Genomic DNA, 15,099 nt, shown 5'->3' with positions numbered 1-15,099 from the left:
GCTCTGTGCATCTGTTCCTCAAATGCTGCCTTCTTGCTGTGGGCCTTGAAATAGTCCTTCCCAGTATTCTGCTTTCTGGGGTATAGCCATAATTGGTTCTTAATGCCCAAGATGTTTGCTGCTTATGTTTGTACCCTGCTGACTCACTCTACTACACCCCTTTACACATAAACCTGAGCTCCAGCACTTGGCCTCCAACATTTTCAGCGTGGTTTAGATTGGAGCTGCTATGCAGCCTTACCCAAAGGCAAATAAGAGTCCTTATGACCTGAGAGATGGACACCAGTGTCTCACAGTGAGCATAACAAGGTCTTTATTAAACAATATGGAATAAAGAAAGAACATACCAAGTGAACAAGCAGAAACAAGGAGCTCTGTGCAGCTCTCCAGGTTCAGAATCAGGAAAGGGTAGCTGTACTCCAGGCCAGACCTGGAGAAGATGGCATCAACACCAGAAGCAAAGTTCTCTGCTCTGGCTGAACAGAGAAGTACTTGTGTCCAGGAGACATGGCCAGCAGCAGCTCCACACAAGCCACCAAGCACTAAATAAAATCCAGGGAAGCGCTTTATAAACCCTGTCTTCCCGGATATAGTGTGTGGATATGTGAAGGGACTTGGAAGTCCCAGAAGGAATCCAGGTGTGGGGCCTGCAGCAGTAACAAATATTGCTGTTCCCCAGGTCTGGTTCATCTCAACTCATCTCTGATATGGATGCATTGAGGCAGATTTTATATTTGTTTTTATGCCACTTGGCATTTTTCCTGGAGAGAGAAAAAAGAAAAAGCAGTGCAAAATCAGCAGTGTGAGAGGACATTTGCTCAGGAACATGCAAGACTCACAACAACCCTGTCTGGGCTTTTTCATTCCCACTCCAGGCTCATCTGCTACAGCACCTTACAGCTTCTGCCCTACACAATCAATCTTTTCTACAAATCAGAATCTTTCTCTACTGACAAATCTCCTTGACAATTCCTCTCTTCCCCCCCAATTCTATTCTTTTTTCATCCTCAGCAAGCCCTTCTCTTTGTCAGGAAGCTCCTACAGGAATGTTGGACTTAATCTCATAGAAGCTGCTGGCAGCAGCATACACAGAAGAACCCAGACTGTGTCCACTTCCATTTCAGACAGTCTGTATCCCCTTCCCTGTAGCATTATTTATAGACAGGGTGTATATTTAAATTACTAAGCCTCTCAGATTTCCTAATTTCGTGTAACCACATCCACCTCTTGGGCATTATTACTCTCTGCTGATACCAATCTCACACGGGAGTGTGTTCAAAGACATCTTACTAGCAGCTTACAGTAAGTGTAGAGTGCTAGATAAAACTACAACGATCTGAAAAATAAACAGTGATTAAAGACCAGCAGAGAGGGATATTCAAAATACACTCCTTCAGTGTCTTCAAACTGAAGCAGAAAAAAGAGATAACTTCTGAGAGTTAAAATTATAGTGCAGCAGGACAAGAAAAGATTTGATAAGCAAAACCCTAAAACAATAAAGATTATTAAACTTTCTTAAACATATCCATAGTGGGTCATTGCCAGCAATGAGTGGAAGGGTAACTGATAGATATCACTAACAATCAGGAGACAAATACTATTAGGTATTACCCCAAAAGCAATAGTGAACAGAACTGCATGGTTCACCCACATCTGAGACACTGTGAGTCGTTGTGGTGTTCCCAGTCTTGAGAACAACCAGAAAAAAATGCATGTAAGAGTGAAAAAGATGGTCCAAGTTATAATTTTCACATAAAATCATATTAAAGAGAATAGGACTTAGCTAAGGGAAAACACACCTAAAAATAGACAAAGGAAGGGGACATGACAGATTTCCAAAACACGAAAACTAGTATGGAGAAGGTAACTGAGGAATGATCATTCACCATTTCTCACAACACGGGTAAAAAAGAAGAATGCAATCAAATTATCAAGCAGAATATTTAAACATAGTCAAGATTTTAAGCAAAATGTGATAAAGCTGCAGGACATACTGCCATAGGTGTTGTAGAAGTTGAAACTGTAATTCAAAGAGGAACTGCAGAAATTAATGGCTACTGTACCAAATGGTATCAAACCAAACTCTGGCATAAAATCCCTACAAAACAACTATGGTCAAGATATACTTTGTTCTTGTATTCTTTCAGCCTCAGCTATGGACACTATCAAAAGCAGAGCAGTGACCTTTGCCAAAACCCACTGTAGCTGCTCTTACCGGGAGGTACTTTCCCCTTCACACAGGCTGGACAAGTGCCCTCCTTACATGCACTCTGCTCGGCCCACAGAAGCGGCTGTTGCCCCACCCTGGATACAGTGTCTCTGGGTATTCAGCCAGGAATCAAGTGAGGTCTTCTTTGTTACCAAATTACACTGGAAATGACTTTCTAACTCTTACATAAATACATACTTAACTTAGGATCAATGTTGTTGCTCAAGTACACAGCTGAACAATAGTTATTATATACAGGCAAGAAAACACCAATTAGGATATTGGATATCCTAAATCGCAATTAACATAAACATTCTGACAGTACAGGGTTAGCCTGTAGGTCCCCCAGGCCAAACCCATTCCTGACAGCAGAGGATTTGTAAGGAGGAATACCAGAACAGGGCAAGCCTGCAGTGATAACCCTGCAGAATACCTATTCTACTTCTAACATATTGTGGCTCAGGGTCATGGAATGGTTGGTATCCTCATGATTAAATGTCGACTGATTTTTCCTCCAGAAGACTATGTACTTACTTATTTTTCCATTTCACATAAATATTATCTGCCTATCACACACTAGGCAATGTGCTCTACAGTGTAATTATTTAGTATTCAGAAAAGTATCTCCCTTGTGTTCCAAATCTACAAGCCCACATTTTGATTGGTGCACTTTCACCAATCCTTCTGTATCATGGGAGACAATGAACAATCATTCCTCATTTGCCTGCTGTATATAATTTGGGATTTTATAGTCTTCCAGTTTCTTCTCCCTAGCCCAAAGCTATGGCCACTAGCAGAGAAGATATCAGAACTGCCCATAATACTGCAGGTGTGGGTGCCCAATGGATTTACAGAATGGCCTAAAGATAACCTCTGTATCTTTGTTGCTCTTCTAGAAATTCCTAGCATTTGGTTTTCATTTCTGTCCCAACTGAACACCCAATTGAACTGTCCTTACAGAACTCTTCTATCATAGATATATTTCACAAATACAAGTAACTAGGTTAGAGTCTAGGTGCTGGATGTGTACAGTCAAATTTCTATGCCTTAATTTCACAGGAAAATCCCCAGTACAGATCCCTGAAAACTACACTGTGATCTCCCTCCATATTGACTCCTATGTTCACTAAGTCTATTAAAATAGTATTGTTGTGGGAGTTAAGAAGCTGAAGCTGGTTGGCTGGGATCCACCTCACCCTCTGAGCCAATTTTAAACAGGAATTACTCCTCTATTATAATCTGACTCATGTTATTAAGGCCAGAAAGGAACCTCATACTTAGTTACATCTAAAAGGTGACTGGGGGAGAATCTCTACATCTGCATTCGTCTTTCTTGGTCCCTGGATTTCAACTGATCTCAGCTACGGAACTTTACCTGGCTGTCCTGCTGGTGCCATCTGCACTCCTGCCAGCATTGGCTGCTGCTGAGCTGGTGCACCTGTCATTGGGACCTGCTGCATGCCTGAAGCACCTGCAATGATGGCACCAGCTCCTGGCTGGCCCGACTGGACAGATGCCCCAGAGCCTGGAGGTCTCCGGTTTGACAGCCCTTTCCCAAAGGCCACAGCTGCCACCAGTGCATTGGTATCCGCAGGGTTGAAGGTCTGCTTGTTCTGTCGTAAACCTGTAAAAAAAATAAGTTATTTTGGAAGTTATTTTTAGACTTGGCAATCAGGTCTAAAAAGTAGCATAGCTGGTCCTGAATTTACTTTTCAGCTACTTTAGTGCATGCAGTAGAGATGAGTTTCTTACAGGCTGTCCTACAAGAGTCTCAGCAAGGTCAAAGGAGCTACAAAATCAAGGGACACTGGTAATCCAAGAGCTTTTTCACTCAGAGCAGGGCATTATCTGTTCATGGAGGGAGCATAGAGTGAGCTAACTCCTCCATGGGCCACTAAAGCTCCCACTAAAGGCTGTTTATGCTGAATCCTATGGCAGGTAATGAGCATGGTGATTTAGACAAACACCCCCTTTTGGAGGCTCATAAACAACATGGTGTCTGCAAGTTTTTTTGCCATACCTGTGCCCAGTTATACTGTTAATTCCGGATAGTAGACAGAACCTGTGCTCAGGTCCTGTGTCAAATATGACAGTAAAAACAATGCCACTGCCTTTATGAGTAGTGTGTGGCACTCCTGAGAATAGTGAACACCACAACTAGAAAAGGTTGGCTATGAGCCTGAAGAACCCATTATCTAGATAGGATCACACAAGAACCCATCAACATGTAGGCTCCTTCAGAATATAGCTAAAGGCTTTCTCATTCACTGCTGCTGCATTTTCACAGCTATTTTTATTAATTGAAGTTGATTGGGAAGTTTTCTTTGCAGATACTTATGACCTCTTCGAAGGGAGGTATGTCAAAGGGTTGGTGTGACCTTCCCCCCATGCATAAGTCACACAAGGAAAACACATGGCACCCACCTGCTCCCTTCTCCGATTAGAGGGCTCCAGGACAGCCAATCTTGCATCTTTTGGAATGTCTTCATTTATGGTGCTCACCTGTGTTTCCCATAATTCAGGCTCTCCAATATACCTACTTTGCCTCTACTCTCTCAAGTCTGCTGCTTGAACCCTGTACCCCACTTCCACCTCAGTGACATACCTCCACTTTCAGATTCACGCTCCTCCTTACTGATTTTCTCCAGCAAATTTGAGCACATTTTGTTCAGACTTTGGATCTGTTTCTGCAAAATGAAAACTGTCAGAAACTGCCAGGATACCTCCAGCTCAGTACAAATCAGCAAGATAAATGAACAAGCTTTCCCCTCCCAGGATCCGTGTAACCAAATGTGTTTTGGTAGCTGAGCCCAGAGTGCCCAGTGTTAATGCATGCAGGAGGGCACTGTGGGGATGGGATAGCTTTTGCCTCTGTCTGGCTGGATGGCACCTCCTGTGAATAGCCAGAGAGCTGGATACCCTTGTGAAACTGTGGAGGAAACCAAAGCTCAGGCCAGGGTCAGCTGGAGAAATCTCAGAGAGGAAAGGACACAGAAGAGAAAACTGTCAAATGGAAGGGTGAAGGAAGCAGTTAAAGGCCATGTTGTGGCCTAGGGATAAGAGGCAGAAGTATCAAACTCTTCTTTACCTACCTGTGCTGCATCAGGGCTAATTCGAGCTGCATCTGTGATCAGCTGCTTCTCCTGCTCCTCCACCTCAGGGTCAGGCTTAGTTCGAAGATGGTCGGGCACGACCTCATGGCTGAACACGGGCACACGCCCCTCTGTCTGCCGCTGCAATAGTGGGACAAGCCTCACTTAGAGCCTCCTCCAGCCCAGCACTCAGGCAGCTCCCGACCAGGACTCAGGCCACGGTGCTGAACAAGGCTACAGGGAAAACCTTGATCTGGGGAGCATTAGGAAGTTTCAACAACTCACCTAAGAATTTGCACTGTGCCTGTTTAGTAACAGCAACATATCTATTAACAGGAACACGTTCTGTAAAGTGTATCCAGTGCAAGTGTTTGTAGATAAAAACCCCACAGCAAAGCAGCTCTCAGACAGAAGTACTTGTTGCCATTTCTTCCTTTACACCCAGAAGTGAGGAATGCCCAGCTGAATACTCAGGCATTCAGCACTTTCTGATACTCAAGGGACATGTCTTACCATGATCTCCTCATCGCGGTCTGGAGACAGCACTAGGGGGATGATCACCTGGTTTCGCAGTAGTGGTGTCTTCTCGTGCTTTAGCACTTTATTCAAGGTGTTCAGCTGTCCTGAGAGCAATGCAAAGCTGTCCAGAACTGAAGGCCTGGAAAAGGAAATAAAGAAGACAGAAGATGGAAAGGGGATGCCACATAGGGCATTTCTCTCTTCTTCACTCAAATGGCTGAGGAGTGAGGAAACAACACTGTTAGTACTCAAATCAGTCTACTCCGAACAATAAGTAAAACCTGGGGCTGAATATGCAGGTGTGGACAAACCCCAGTCCTCACTGGAAATGGCTCAAATGCATCAAATATCTCAAGGACTCTACAAGCAGCACCACTGAAAATGGCAATTGTTTGGGATTCCAGCAACACACAGAGAAGCATTTCTTTCCTTGTCACTACCTCTCCCAGTGAAACTCTGGAGCAAGGTCTAAGAAACGACTTCATCCCGAAGCCAGGAAATAAAATATTTCTAGCTTGGCTATCCGGATTAAGAAACAATGAAGCTAAATAACTGAAAATCTTTTCAAGGAGGTCCCCTTCAGCTTGGTCTCTGTGCGGGATTCATCAACTCTCCTGCCTTCTGCAACATTAACTATAGATGTTAACTTGTCTGTGAAGATTTGCTGCAGTGGCAGACACTAAGATACCATACAGTTCATTAAGCTGCAGTTATAACATCTTTATGCTCCATAATCTCCACGAAGAGAATGCCATCTTGCAAGGCTCTCAAACTCTGTGGTAAAGCAGAATCAGCAAAACACAAAAGCTCAGTTTATATCAGAGACATAAAAAGCCAGAAAAGGTCAAGAAATGCAGAAAGAACCATTCCTCATTTTATAGTGTATGTGGATCTCTAAGGTCTTTCATCTGAGAACTTCTACTCACTGCAGATGTGAGTCTAGTTCCCATAAAATGTCTGGATTAAAAGGTGTTAGCATTACTCTTATTACTGTACAGCATGAAGCCAATGGATTTCAACTGGTTTTCTTGTGGAAGATGTGTAGTGGTTCCTCCAGCACAAATGTAAAAAGAAAATTTAAACCTATTGACAAGAAGCTAATTTTTTTTAATTAATCCTTTGAGCCATGTCTGAAGAGCTCTGGCAGTGATCAACAGTGAGACACCTTACCATGTGAGTCGGTCATACTCGTTCTCCAGCTTGTAGATAAAACTGACCAAGGAGTTCTTCAGGTCAGCCACCTGACTGATGAGTGTCTCCAGGGTCAGCTCTAGCTGCTTCTCCTCTCTCTAAAAAAAGGCAAGACAGACAAGGGAGGAGGACAAAGATTGTGAATCCACACCCATGCATCCTTGATCCAATCCGTCCTACAGACAGTCTCCTTTCCAGAGGAAGTAGAGGCATTGGAGATAAAAATCCTATTATTTCACACTGACCCCTTTCCCTTGGGTCAGACTACTTAGGCAAGAGATTTGTGCCTGAGACAAATGCTTGGCCAGCTGCCCTGTTAAAGATCTAGATGAGTGTAGTGAAGACATCATCACTTCATCTGCTTTTTCCCCCATCTGGCAAAGTCATCAAATTTAGCTCACTCCACCTTTGTAAGCCACTTCAGCTAACCCAGAACAAAGAAGATTAGCATTTCCTCAGCCTTTTCTGACAGCAGCTGTGGGTGCTGTGATGTCTTCATCCAAAACAGTCTTTGCAACACGAGTACCAGGACCTCAGACTTAAGACTCCAGTTTGTGCCCTTCACCTCATTCTTTACTTTCTTTCTGCCCACGTGACACTTCCAGCTGCCAAGGGAACTGGCAGCTCTTACTGGCCTTGTGCCCCACGGGCTGCCGTAACAGGCTGCTGCCATGCCCACACACACACACCTCACCTCCTGCCTTTTGCTGGGATTACATCGTTTAAGAAATCTTCCCCACCGACATCTCCTTCCGGGTGAGGGAGGATGGTGACAGACAAAGTGTCAGGACTGAGGATGTGTTGCCAAAGACATCAAGGCACGTCCTTGAGTCTTGCAAAAAGCCTCTAACCTCTTATCTACTCTAACTTACTCATACTACAGTATTGCGCAAAACATAATTAAAGTCCCAGCCCTAAGGAACTGCTCGTGTAAGTTGAGAACTGTACAATAATAATCCATGAGGAGGGTGGGACAAAGCAATCAAATAATAGAAAGGGAATACCGATTGGGAAAGCTGATAGAGTGACTCAGGCTGTTGGCATGCTTGCTATTGGGTTTGTTGTTGCTCTGGTCAAATACACTGGCTCAGTGTAAGCAGTGTAAGCTTTATGGAGAGATAATCAGGCACCTTCCATGTTCATGAGAACAAAACATTATTCTATTTTATTTGTACTCTGACAAGTCAGTAATCACTGTCGGGACATCATTTCACTTTAACCACCTTAGAAAAAACAGCTGAATCAACTGTTTTAAAATTTGATCCCCAGTCCATGGAGGGGATTCATGAAGCAGACTGCTGCTGGCTGTTCCACCAAGAGATAAAAGCACTCTACTGCATCTTGCAACGGGACTAGTCAGTTCCTGTCCAGTTAAGAAATGTGCCTGCAATAGTTTGTGTGTACTGTGTTTGTGCAAGGAGGTTAACTACTGCCTGTGTTACAAGCTGGGCTGGTAGCCAATGTTTTACTGCAGAGGTGCCAGGCATATGCACCCATGGCAATTCCCTGCCTGTGCTTATCCAAGAAGCCCTCAAGAGGATGAATGAAACCCCATTGCACAAGGAGCACTCCAACCCTCCTTCCCGAGGCTCTTCCCAAAGCCATTAGGAGCTGGAAGCAGATGCAAGCAGTGCAATAAGCACACAATAGGACTGACCAGTGATTCCAAGGAATGGTGTGCCCCTCCAAGAGGGGGCACTTTGAAGAGTTTGCTAGCAAGAGTTTGTTAAATTGGCCGGAGGTAGTAAAGATAGGGCTTTTAGTAGGGGTTCTGAAGGGCCTCCTGATATGAAGCAACTGAGAGGTAAAGGTGAAATTCAGAGTAGGTAAAGATAAAGCAATGCAGGTGACAAAACAAAGTGGGGGGGGGGGAAATCCTGACTGGCAGAACAAAGGGGTAAAAACCCCCATGACTTTCTGTACACAATGACATTATCTGAGCTGATAAAGTTGTAACTCAACAACAAGATCTCAGGATTATCTGAAGGTAACCCATGAAAACATCTGCCCAATGCTGGAAAGGCAGTTAAGGAAGTAAAAACGACCATAGGAGCTATTAGGAAAACAACACAAACTAAGCATCATTATGTCACCTCATAAATCCAGGTCTCCCTTGCATCTCGAATATCATACGTCACTCTTGTCCCCCCCAACTGAAAAGGGATAGAGTAGGAACACGTACTAATAAAGGCAACAAGGGTGATGAAGAATACCCATAGTAAAAAACAAACAAGCAAAAAACAACCCAGTGAAAAACAACAAAAAGACTGGCATGGGTAAGCGGCTGAAACGAGGAGAGACAATGTAACAAACGCTATAAATGAAGAACAGCGGGACAATCCGTTTTCACTTTTCCAGCAGGACAACCAGGAGACCTGTATGAGGCCAGCCGGCTGCGCTTCCAAACAAACCAAAGGAGGAGGATCTTTACAGCCTCTTAACCTGTCATTAATGCTCTTTTCTTTGGACAGTACAGATGCTACAAGTTCACAGCACTTAATAAAGTAATTAACTTCTTCTCCCATTGACATTTCATTCAAGCGGGACCGGGGCACTCAGCCGCACACACGCTCACCCCACAGCCGAGCTGCAACAAGGGGCTGTTGCACGGCACAGCATCGCACCGGCGGCTCGAGGACGCGCTCGGCCGCCCGCCCGGGCTCCCCCAGCCCCGGGTGGGCTGGAGCCCCTGGCCCCGCTCCCCGCGGCCCTCACCTGCATGGCGGCGGCGATGGCGGCCGCGGCCCCGCCCCGCCGGCCCGGCCGAGCGGCACTTCCGGGGCGGGGCCGCGCCGACATGGCGGCAGCCGAGCGGCCCGACGGGGAGGTGAGAGCGGGGCCGGGGCGGCGGGTCGGGGGAGCGGAGCGGGCCGAGCCGAGCCGCGGGCGCAGGGGACACGGCCGCCATGGGGAGCGGTGGGGCCGGCAGCGCGGGGCCGGAGCAGCCCGGGGTGAGCGGCGGCGCGGGCGCTGGCCGGGGCTGCTCCGGGGGTGACCCGTGCCGCTGTGCTCCCGCCGCAGGTGGAGGAGGCAGGGCACGTATTCCTCCTGATGAAGAAGGACTATCGCATCTCCCGCAACGTGCGGCTCGCCTGGGTCCTCAGCCGCCTGCACCAGGTCATCCGGGCCGTGCCCGAGCCCGAGCTGGTGAGTTGGTGCTCAGGGCTGGATGGTGCCATCGCACCTGGTGCTGCACCGCTCAGCAGCACCGGCACCCTGCAGAGCGTTTGAGCCCCGTTCCTTTCTTTGGTTCTTCCTTTGCTGTGGCTCGATGTTCTCTCACGTACCGTTTGCTTGTTCTGGCAGGTAAAGTCAGAAAATGAGCTTGATGTTCTCAGCATCCTGCCTAACGGGTGGCAGCCGGATGAGCCGGTCCAGCCCAGGCCCTACCTCCTCGTCCCCTCTACACGGGTCACCTTCCTGGCCCGTCAGTACCGATTTGTGATTGAGCTTGATCTGAGCCCTTCCACGGGGATTGTGGTAAGAGCAGAAACTGCCTCTCTCTGGGGTGTCCTGCATTAAAACAGAAACCCATTTCTATTTGCTGAGAAAAGGTTTGTTGTTCTCAGTGTCAGTCTGAACTTTTGCAGAAGTCTTGCTTTTCCTGGGAGGGAGCCGTGCTGTGCCCGTGACCGGGAACTTAATGGCAAATCCTGTTTCTCCATTGGATGCTTAATGTGTGACTTCTGTTTACAGGAGTTGTCATTTTAATCTAGCTGCCATTGCAGAAGGATGTTTGCTGTTGGCTCTGTGGAGTGGGACAACCTATCATGAGATTGAAGGTCCTAGAAGATGAAAAAGCTGTTCCTTTTCTCTGCTTTTGTAGGATGACTCAACGGGGGAGATAATTTTTGATGAAGTGTTTCATGCCCTTTCCCGATGCTTGGTGGGATTGTTAAGACCCTTTCGTATCCCTGGTTCAGACATTATCTACCAGCCAGAAATCTTTGTCACCATCCAGGTGTATTCCTCCATCATTGGCCTGCAGTCCCACCAGGTAAAGTTCAGGCTCTCCCTTGGCATGGCAAGAGCAGCTCGCTGTGCTGTGTGGGTGTCCTGTGAGCACAAGGAGAGCAGGGCAGGTGGCACCTGGGCTCTGCTGTCTGTGATGCTGCAGGCTTGTCTCGCTAAAACACGTGGCCTGGCATGATGCAGAAGTGTGTGTGAGCAACTTCTCCTTCCTGGGCGGGAAGCAGAGGTTTCTCTAGAGAACGCTGCCCTCAGGCATGATCTTAGAATTGGGCCACAGGGAATATTTGCCTCATGTCAAATGTGTGCTTGTTGTTGTTCTCGTTTTGTTGTTTGGGGGTTGTTTTTGTTTTTAATTTCTGTTTATTCATTCTTTTTGCCTGTTTAATTAGCTTGACGCATTCAAGAAGGGCTTCTATGACCAAAAAGCTTGTCTGCCTGTTCCAGCTCTGTAGCAGTGGTTAATTCAAAGATAATTGCCTCTTCCTACAAATCTTGTTCTTTTTGCTCTGGTGTGACTGACTGTGCTTCTTCTTGCTGGAGGGAGCAGCCAGCCCCAGTATTGAGATTTATCAGTGAGATTTCACTTGTGTCAGGACAGGTCTGTTTAATAAATTCAAGTCTGGTTATGGGGCCAATGTTGTTTTTGAAGTTCATCCTTCATCTCTTCCACCTTACAGTGTTTTCACACAATTTATGTGTTTATGGTGGTGTATATCATCCCTTTGCTATTACCAGGGGAAGTGTGTGGTAAGAGGAGGAGCCTGTTAGTCTATGCTTGTTCCCTCCCTCCCCTTCCCCTCCCTGCCTAAACCTTCTGCCAGGGTTTGTGTTGTACCTGAGGAGCGTGGCCATCACTTTGGTCTGTTCTGAGATGCTAGAGTAAGTGTAGCAGGAATTTCTCCTTTTGCCATTGAGGCTTTATGTGTCATCTTGTTCAGCAGTTCTGCAGACCATCATGCTGTGCCTCAGTATCTCCCCTATTTACACTATATTGAGCGCTCTGAAGTTGCTACATTTTTCTTTGGACCTCTCTAAATTCCCACTTTATATATGAGGCCATGAGCTATGATCTCAGGGTACAACTGGATAGTTACGTTTCTTTTATGGAGGAAAAGGTGTATGTGTGTATCACTCATCCAGGACAGACTCTGTGGTAATCATTTATTTCTCCTGTGTCACTATTGACCATATGAGGCCGAGGGAATGTTGATAACATGCAGCATCCCACCAATCTGCTGATGTCTTTGCATGTTGTATCTTCTTTGTGTCTGGTTGTGGACAGGGATAGCCTGTAGGGTGACATCTGTAAACACAGGTGTCAGGTCTGTCACCTTGGGGAGTTTATGTGATGGCAGGCTTACTCTGTCACATCGCTCAGCTTTGTTTGTAATGTCCACTCTGTTTCTTTTCGGTATTTCAATTTGCTGTTCCCCTTGGAAGATCATTTGATCAGTCTATAGGTAAGGTAGATTAGAACAAACAGACCTTCCTTAGAAGCATCCAACTATAGTTAATGGTTTCTAACAATGTTCCCACATCACTTTCTCCTAATAACTGCTTATCCTGGAGAAAGTCAAATGAAGCAGAGGTTTCTTGCCCAAGAAGGAGATTTCCCAGTGTCACATAAACGATTGCTGTGGGATGCACAGCAGATGCCATGAGGTACCACTGCTCACAGGCTTTTGAGCAGAAGCAGAGACAAGTGGCCTGAGCTGTACCTATGCTTTGTCAGGGACATGTTTGACCTTCACTGTGCAGAACTGTGTTCCTGTGTACCACCTTGGGGGCTGGTGCTATAAAATCTTAACTTGGTGACTGATGTGTGTATCCTTGGTCCAGGTTTTATTCCAGGGCTGTCAGCTGGATGAGACGAAGCGTGAGGCCTTTCTGCACCAAGTTTACACACAGCTCTGTGCCTTTGAAAACAAAGTGGCAGAGATGCTTCAGCAGCAGTATGAACCCAAACCACAGGTAAGGAGGGCAGAGGTGGTTGGGCTCTCTTGGCTTCCTGGAGATGTGCACTCTGCGGCCCCTCTGAAGTGGGGTGGCAAGAGGAAAAGCAGCATAGGTCTGCAGAAGGAACAGCTAAGGAGTTGGTGAGATAATGTTGTGGGATCCAGTAATGAGACATGAACACTGAGGAAGCAGAACCATTAAGTATTTAGAAGGACTGGTGAGGATGGTTACCTTCCCCAAACTTATTGTGCAGTAAGACAGCCTAACTATATATCATGGGAGAAATGATAGGATGTGCTTTCTCTCCAAAGAAGATGATGGAAGAGGTGATTATGTCCATATAATTCGTCTATAAATAGCAGTAAATATGCTCTGAGCCCTTGTTACATTTCTTGAATGAAAATACTTCCTTGTTACCATGAAAACTGGCCATGAAGCTGAATAAACAGCCAGTTTTTTTCAAGTACTCCTTGAAATCTGTGACAGATACTGCTTAGTAACCATGGATATATGTATCAGCAAATTAATGATAGAATCCCAGTATGGTTTGGAAGGGACATTTGAAGATCACCTCCCTTCACCTGCTGGCCATGCTGCTTTTGATCTTCTTGCAGTCAAAGTCATTGCTGGTCTGGCTGAGGTTATTTAGCCCTTAGTTAGCATTAGTTATTAGAGTTTGGGCAAAAAGGAAAAAAAAAAGTCCCAAAATCAGATGACCAAGAGGCTACTGGTGATGTATTTACAGTTGCATATCTGAAGTGCTTGGAATCTCATATTCTAGCTGAAATTTATATGTTTCAATGCTAAAACTGCCAGTCCTGAAACAGAAAGTAGATTGCCGGAAGTAAATACCTCGGCTGGTGAGTCCAGGTGGTGTTTTTGCAGTGCTTTGTATGCATTCCTGCTTGATGCAATATTTCTCTTATGGTAAACTACCCTGTAACTTCTTCCATGCAAATGGTGGAGAGAGACGCTCTTGCAGGCCAGAGGGACTAGTGAGTCCTGCCACAGGCTGTGGGGTGGAGGTGGGAGGCCCCAGGGGAAGGCAAGGACTGAAACTTTTTTTGCTTTTGAAGTTGCACTAGCTGTATCATTGTTAACAAGTGTCTGAATTTAAGGCATCTGGCAAATTGAAGTGATGGACAGTCAATATTTTTTGCTCACAGGCACAGACTGCTCCCATTTGTGCATAGCAAAAGTTTAGTTAGTTCTAGTTTTATTTTCCCAGCTCCAATCATCTGTAGCTTTGTAGGGGAGGGGTCTCAGCTGTTCTCTGCATTAGCAGTAAAAACGAAGCAGTATTTTATTACAGGGTTGAACTGCCAGAGCCTTGTGGGGGTTAAGGGACTAAGAATACAGTAGGTTTCTCACTGGTGTAATTATACAAATTTCAGCCTTTGCCCAGGGGATATTTTTCATAGAAGATGCAGAAGCCTACCTGCATTTGTTTATATCAACACTGCATAACAAGGGCCATTTGGGTTAAATGCATAAGCACTAGACCTTGTCTTCATGAGGCTCCTTGCTCCCTCTGCTGCAGAGCTTCACAAGTGAGATGTAGCTGCCTCTGCCCCTCCAGTGTTTCTGGGCTGAGTATAGTAGATTGAGTAGATGCTGAATAGCTGCAGCTTCTACCAAATGACATGGGGAGAAAGAGGAATTCACCATCTCTTTAACAGGGAACTGCTTTGCTCCACAGAGGAGTTTTAGTGACCTCAAAGTGTCTCATATTTCCCTTTCTATGAGAAATCATCTTAATATAAAGCTCTGAGCATGCTGTCCCTCTACCTTCAAGCAGCCTTGCCCAGCTGTTCTAAGGGGCCCAAGTGACCAGGATTTTAAGAGCATCTGGAAGTTAAGGCTACAAATGGAGTCTGCTGCTGTGCTCCAGAGTACCATGGGACCACCAGACTGAAGGTGTTTGGAAGAGCAAGAACCAGAGCTGAGCTGAAATCTGCCCCATGTGTCCTTGTGTTTTGTTTTTTTTTAACTTTTTCAGATGGATTTATCCCCCCTGAGCCAAGAGAGCCCTAGTGATGTGCAGGAGTCATCTGGGAGGAAGCCCAGTGTGTCTGTGGTCACTGCTGACGTTGGCCTGGTCAGCATGGTCCGGCAAGGGATCCTGGCCCTGCAGCTGCTGCCCTCCAACTCCAGCGCAGG

The 15,099-nt window shown here is 46.0% G+C and overlaps 2 protein-coding genes across 6 annotated transcripts in view; one reads left to right on the top strand and one right to left on the bottom strand.

Moving 5' to 3' along the window:
* Positions 1 to 296: 296 nt before the first annotated feature.
* On the bottom strand, positions 297 to 9,773 carry MED8 (mediator complex subunit 8). The gene is made up of 7 exons (XM_040073227.2): positions 9,727 to 9,773; positions 6,991 to 7,109; positions 5,815 to 5,959; positions 5,302 to 5,442; positions 4,815 to 4,896; positions 3,585 to 3,833; positions 297 to 761 (listed from the first exon to the last, which is right to left on the bottom strand). The coding sequence occupies exons 1-7, from the start codon at positions 9,730 to 9,732 to the stop codon at positions 697 to 699; spliced, it is 807 nt and encodes a 268-aa protein (XP_039929161.1). The 5' UTR covers positions 9,733 to 9,773; the 3' UTR covers positions 297 to 696.
* Positions 9,774 to 9,799: 26 nt separating this feature from the next.
* The window catches only part of SZT2 (SZT2 subunit of KICSTOR complex), a 54,901-nt gene continuing 49,601 nt past the window's right edge, over positions 9,800 to 15,099 (top strand). For all 5 annotated transcript variants that reach the window (XM_058421803.1, XM_040073222.2, XM_040073223.2 and 2 more), the window contains exons 1-6: positions 9,800 to 9,838; positions 10,033 to 10,158; positions 10,318 to 10,491; positions 10,838 to 11,008; positions 12,823 to 12,954; positions 14,939 to 15,098. In XM_058421803.1, the coding sequence (XP_058277786.1) occupies positions 9,809 to 9,838; positions 10,033 to 10,158; positions 10,318 to 10,491; positions 10,838 to 11,008; positions 12,823 to 12,954; positions 14,939 to 15,098 (793 nt within the window). In that variant the 5' untranslated portion in view covers positions 9,800 to 9,808. The remainder of the gene's footprint in view (positions 9,839 to 10,032; positions 10,159 to 10,317; positions 10,492 to 10,837; positions 11,009 to 12,822; positions 12,955 to 14,938; position 15,099) is intronic.

Source organism: Hirundo rustica, chromosome 9 (genome assembly GCF_015227805.2).
Source record: "Hirundo rustica isolate bHirRus1 chromosome 9, bHirRus1.pri.v3, whole genome shotgun sequence".
In the NCBI taxonomy this organism is placed as follows: Eukaryota; Metazoa; Chordata; class Aves; order Passeriformes; family Hirundinidae; genus Hirundo; species Hirundo rustica.
The sequence above is the reverse complement of the archived record's forward strand: the minus strand, read 5'-3'. Positions and strand labels throughout refer to the sequence as shown.

What these genes read in the sequence shown, in the direction of transcription:
- MED8 (XM_040073227.2), bottom strand. An exon ending in GAGTATGACCGACTCACATG is followed by an intron (nt 5,960 to 6,990) that starts GTAAGGTGTCTC and finishes TTCCTTTTCCAG; the next exon opens with GCCTTCAGTTCTGGACAGCT. An exon ending in GCGTGAATCTGAAAGTGGAG is followed by an intron (nt 3,834 to 4,814) that starts GTATGTCACTGA and finishes TTTTTTTTACAG; the next exon opens with GTTTACGACAGAACAAGCAG.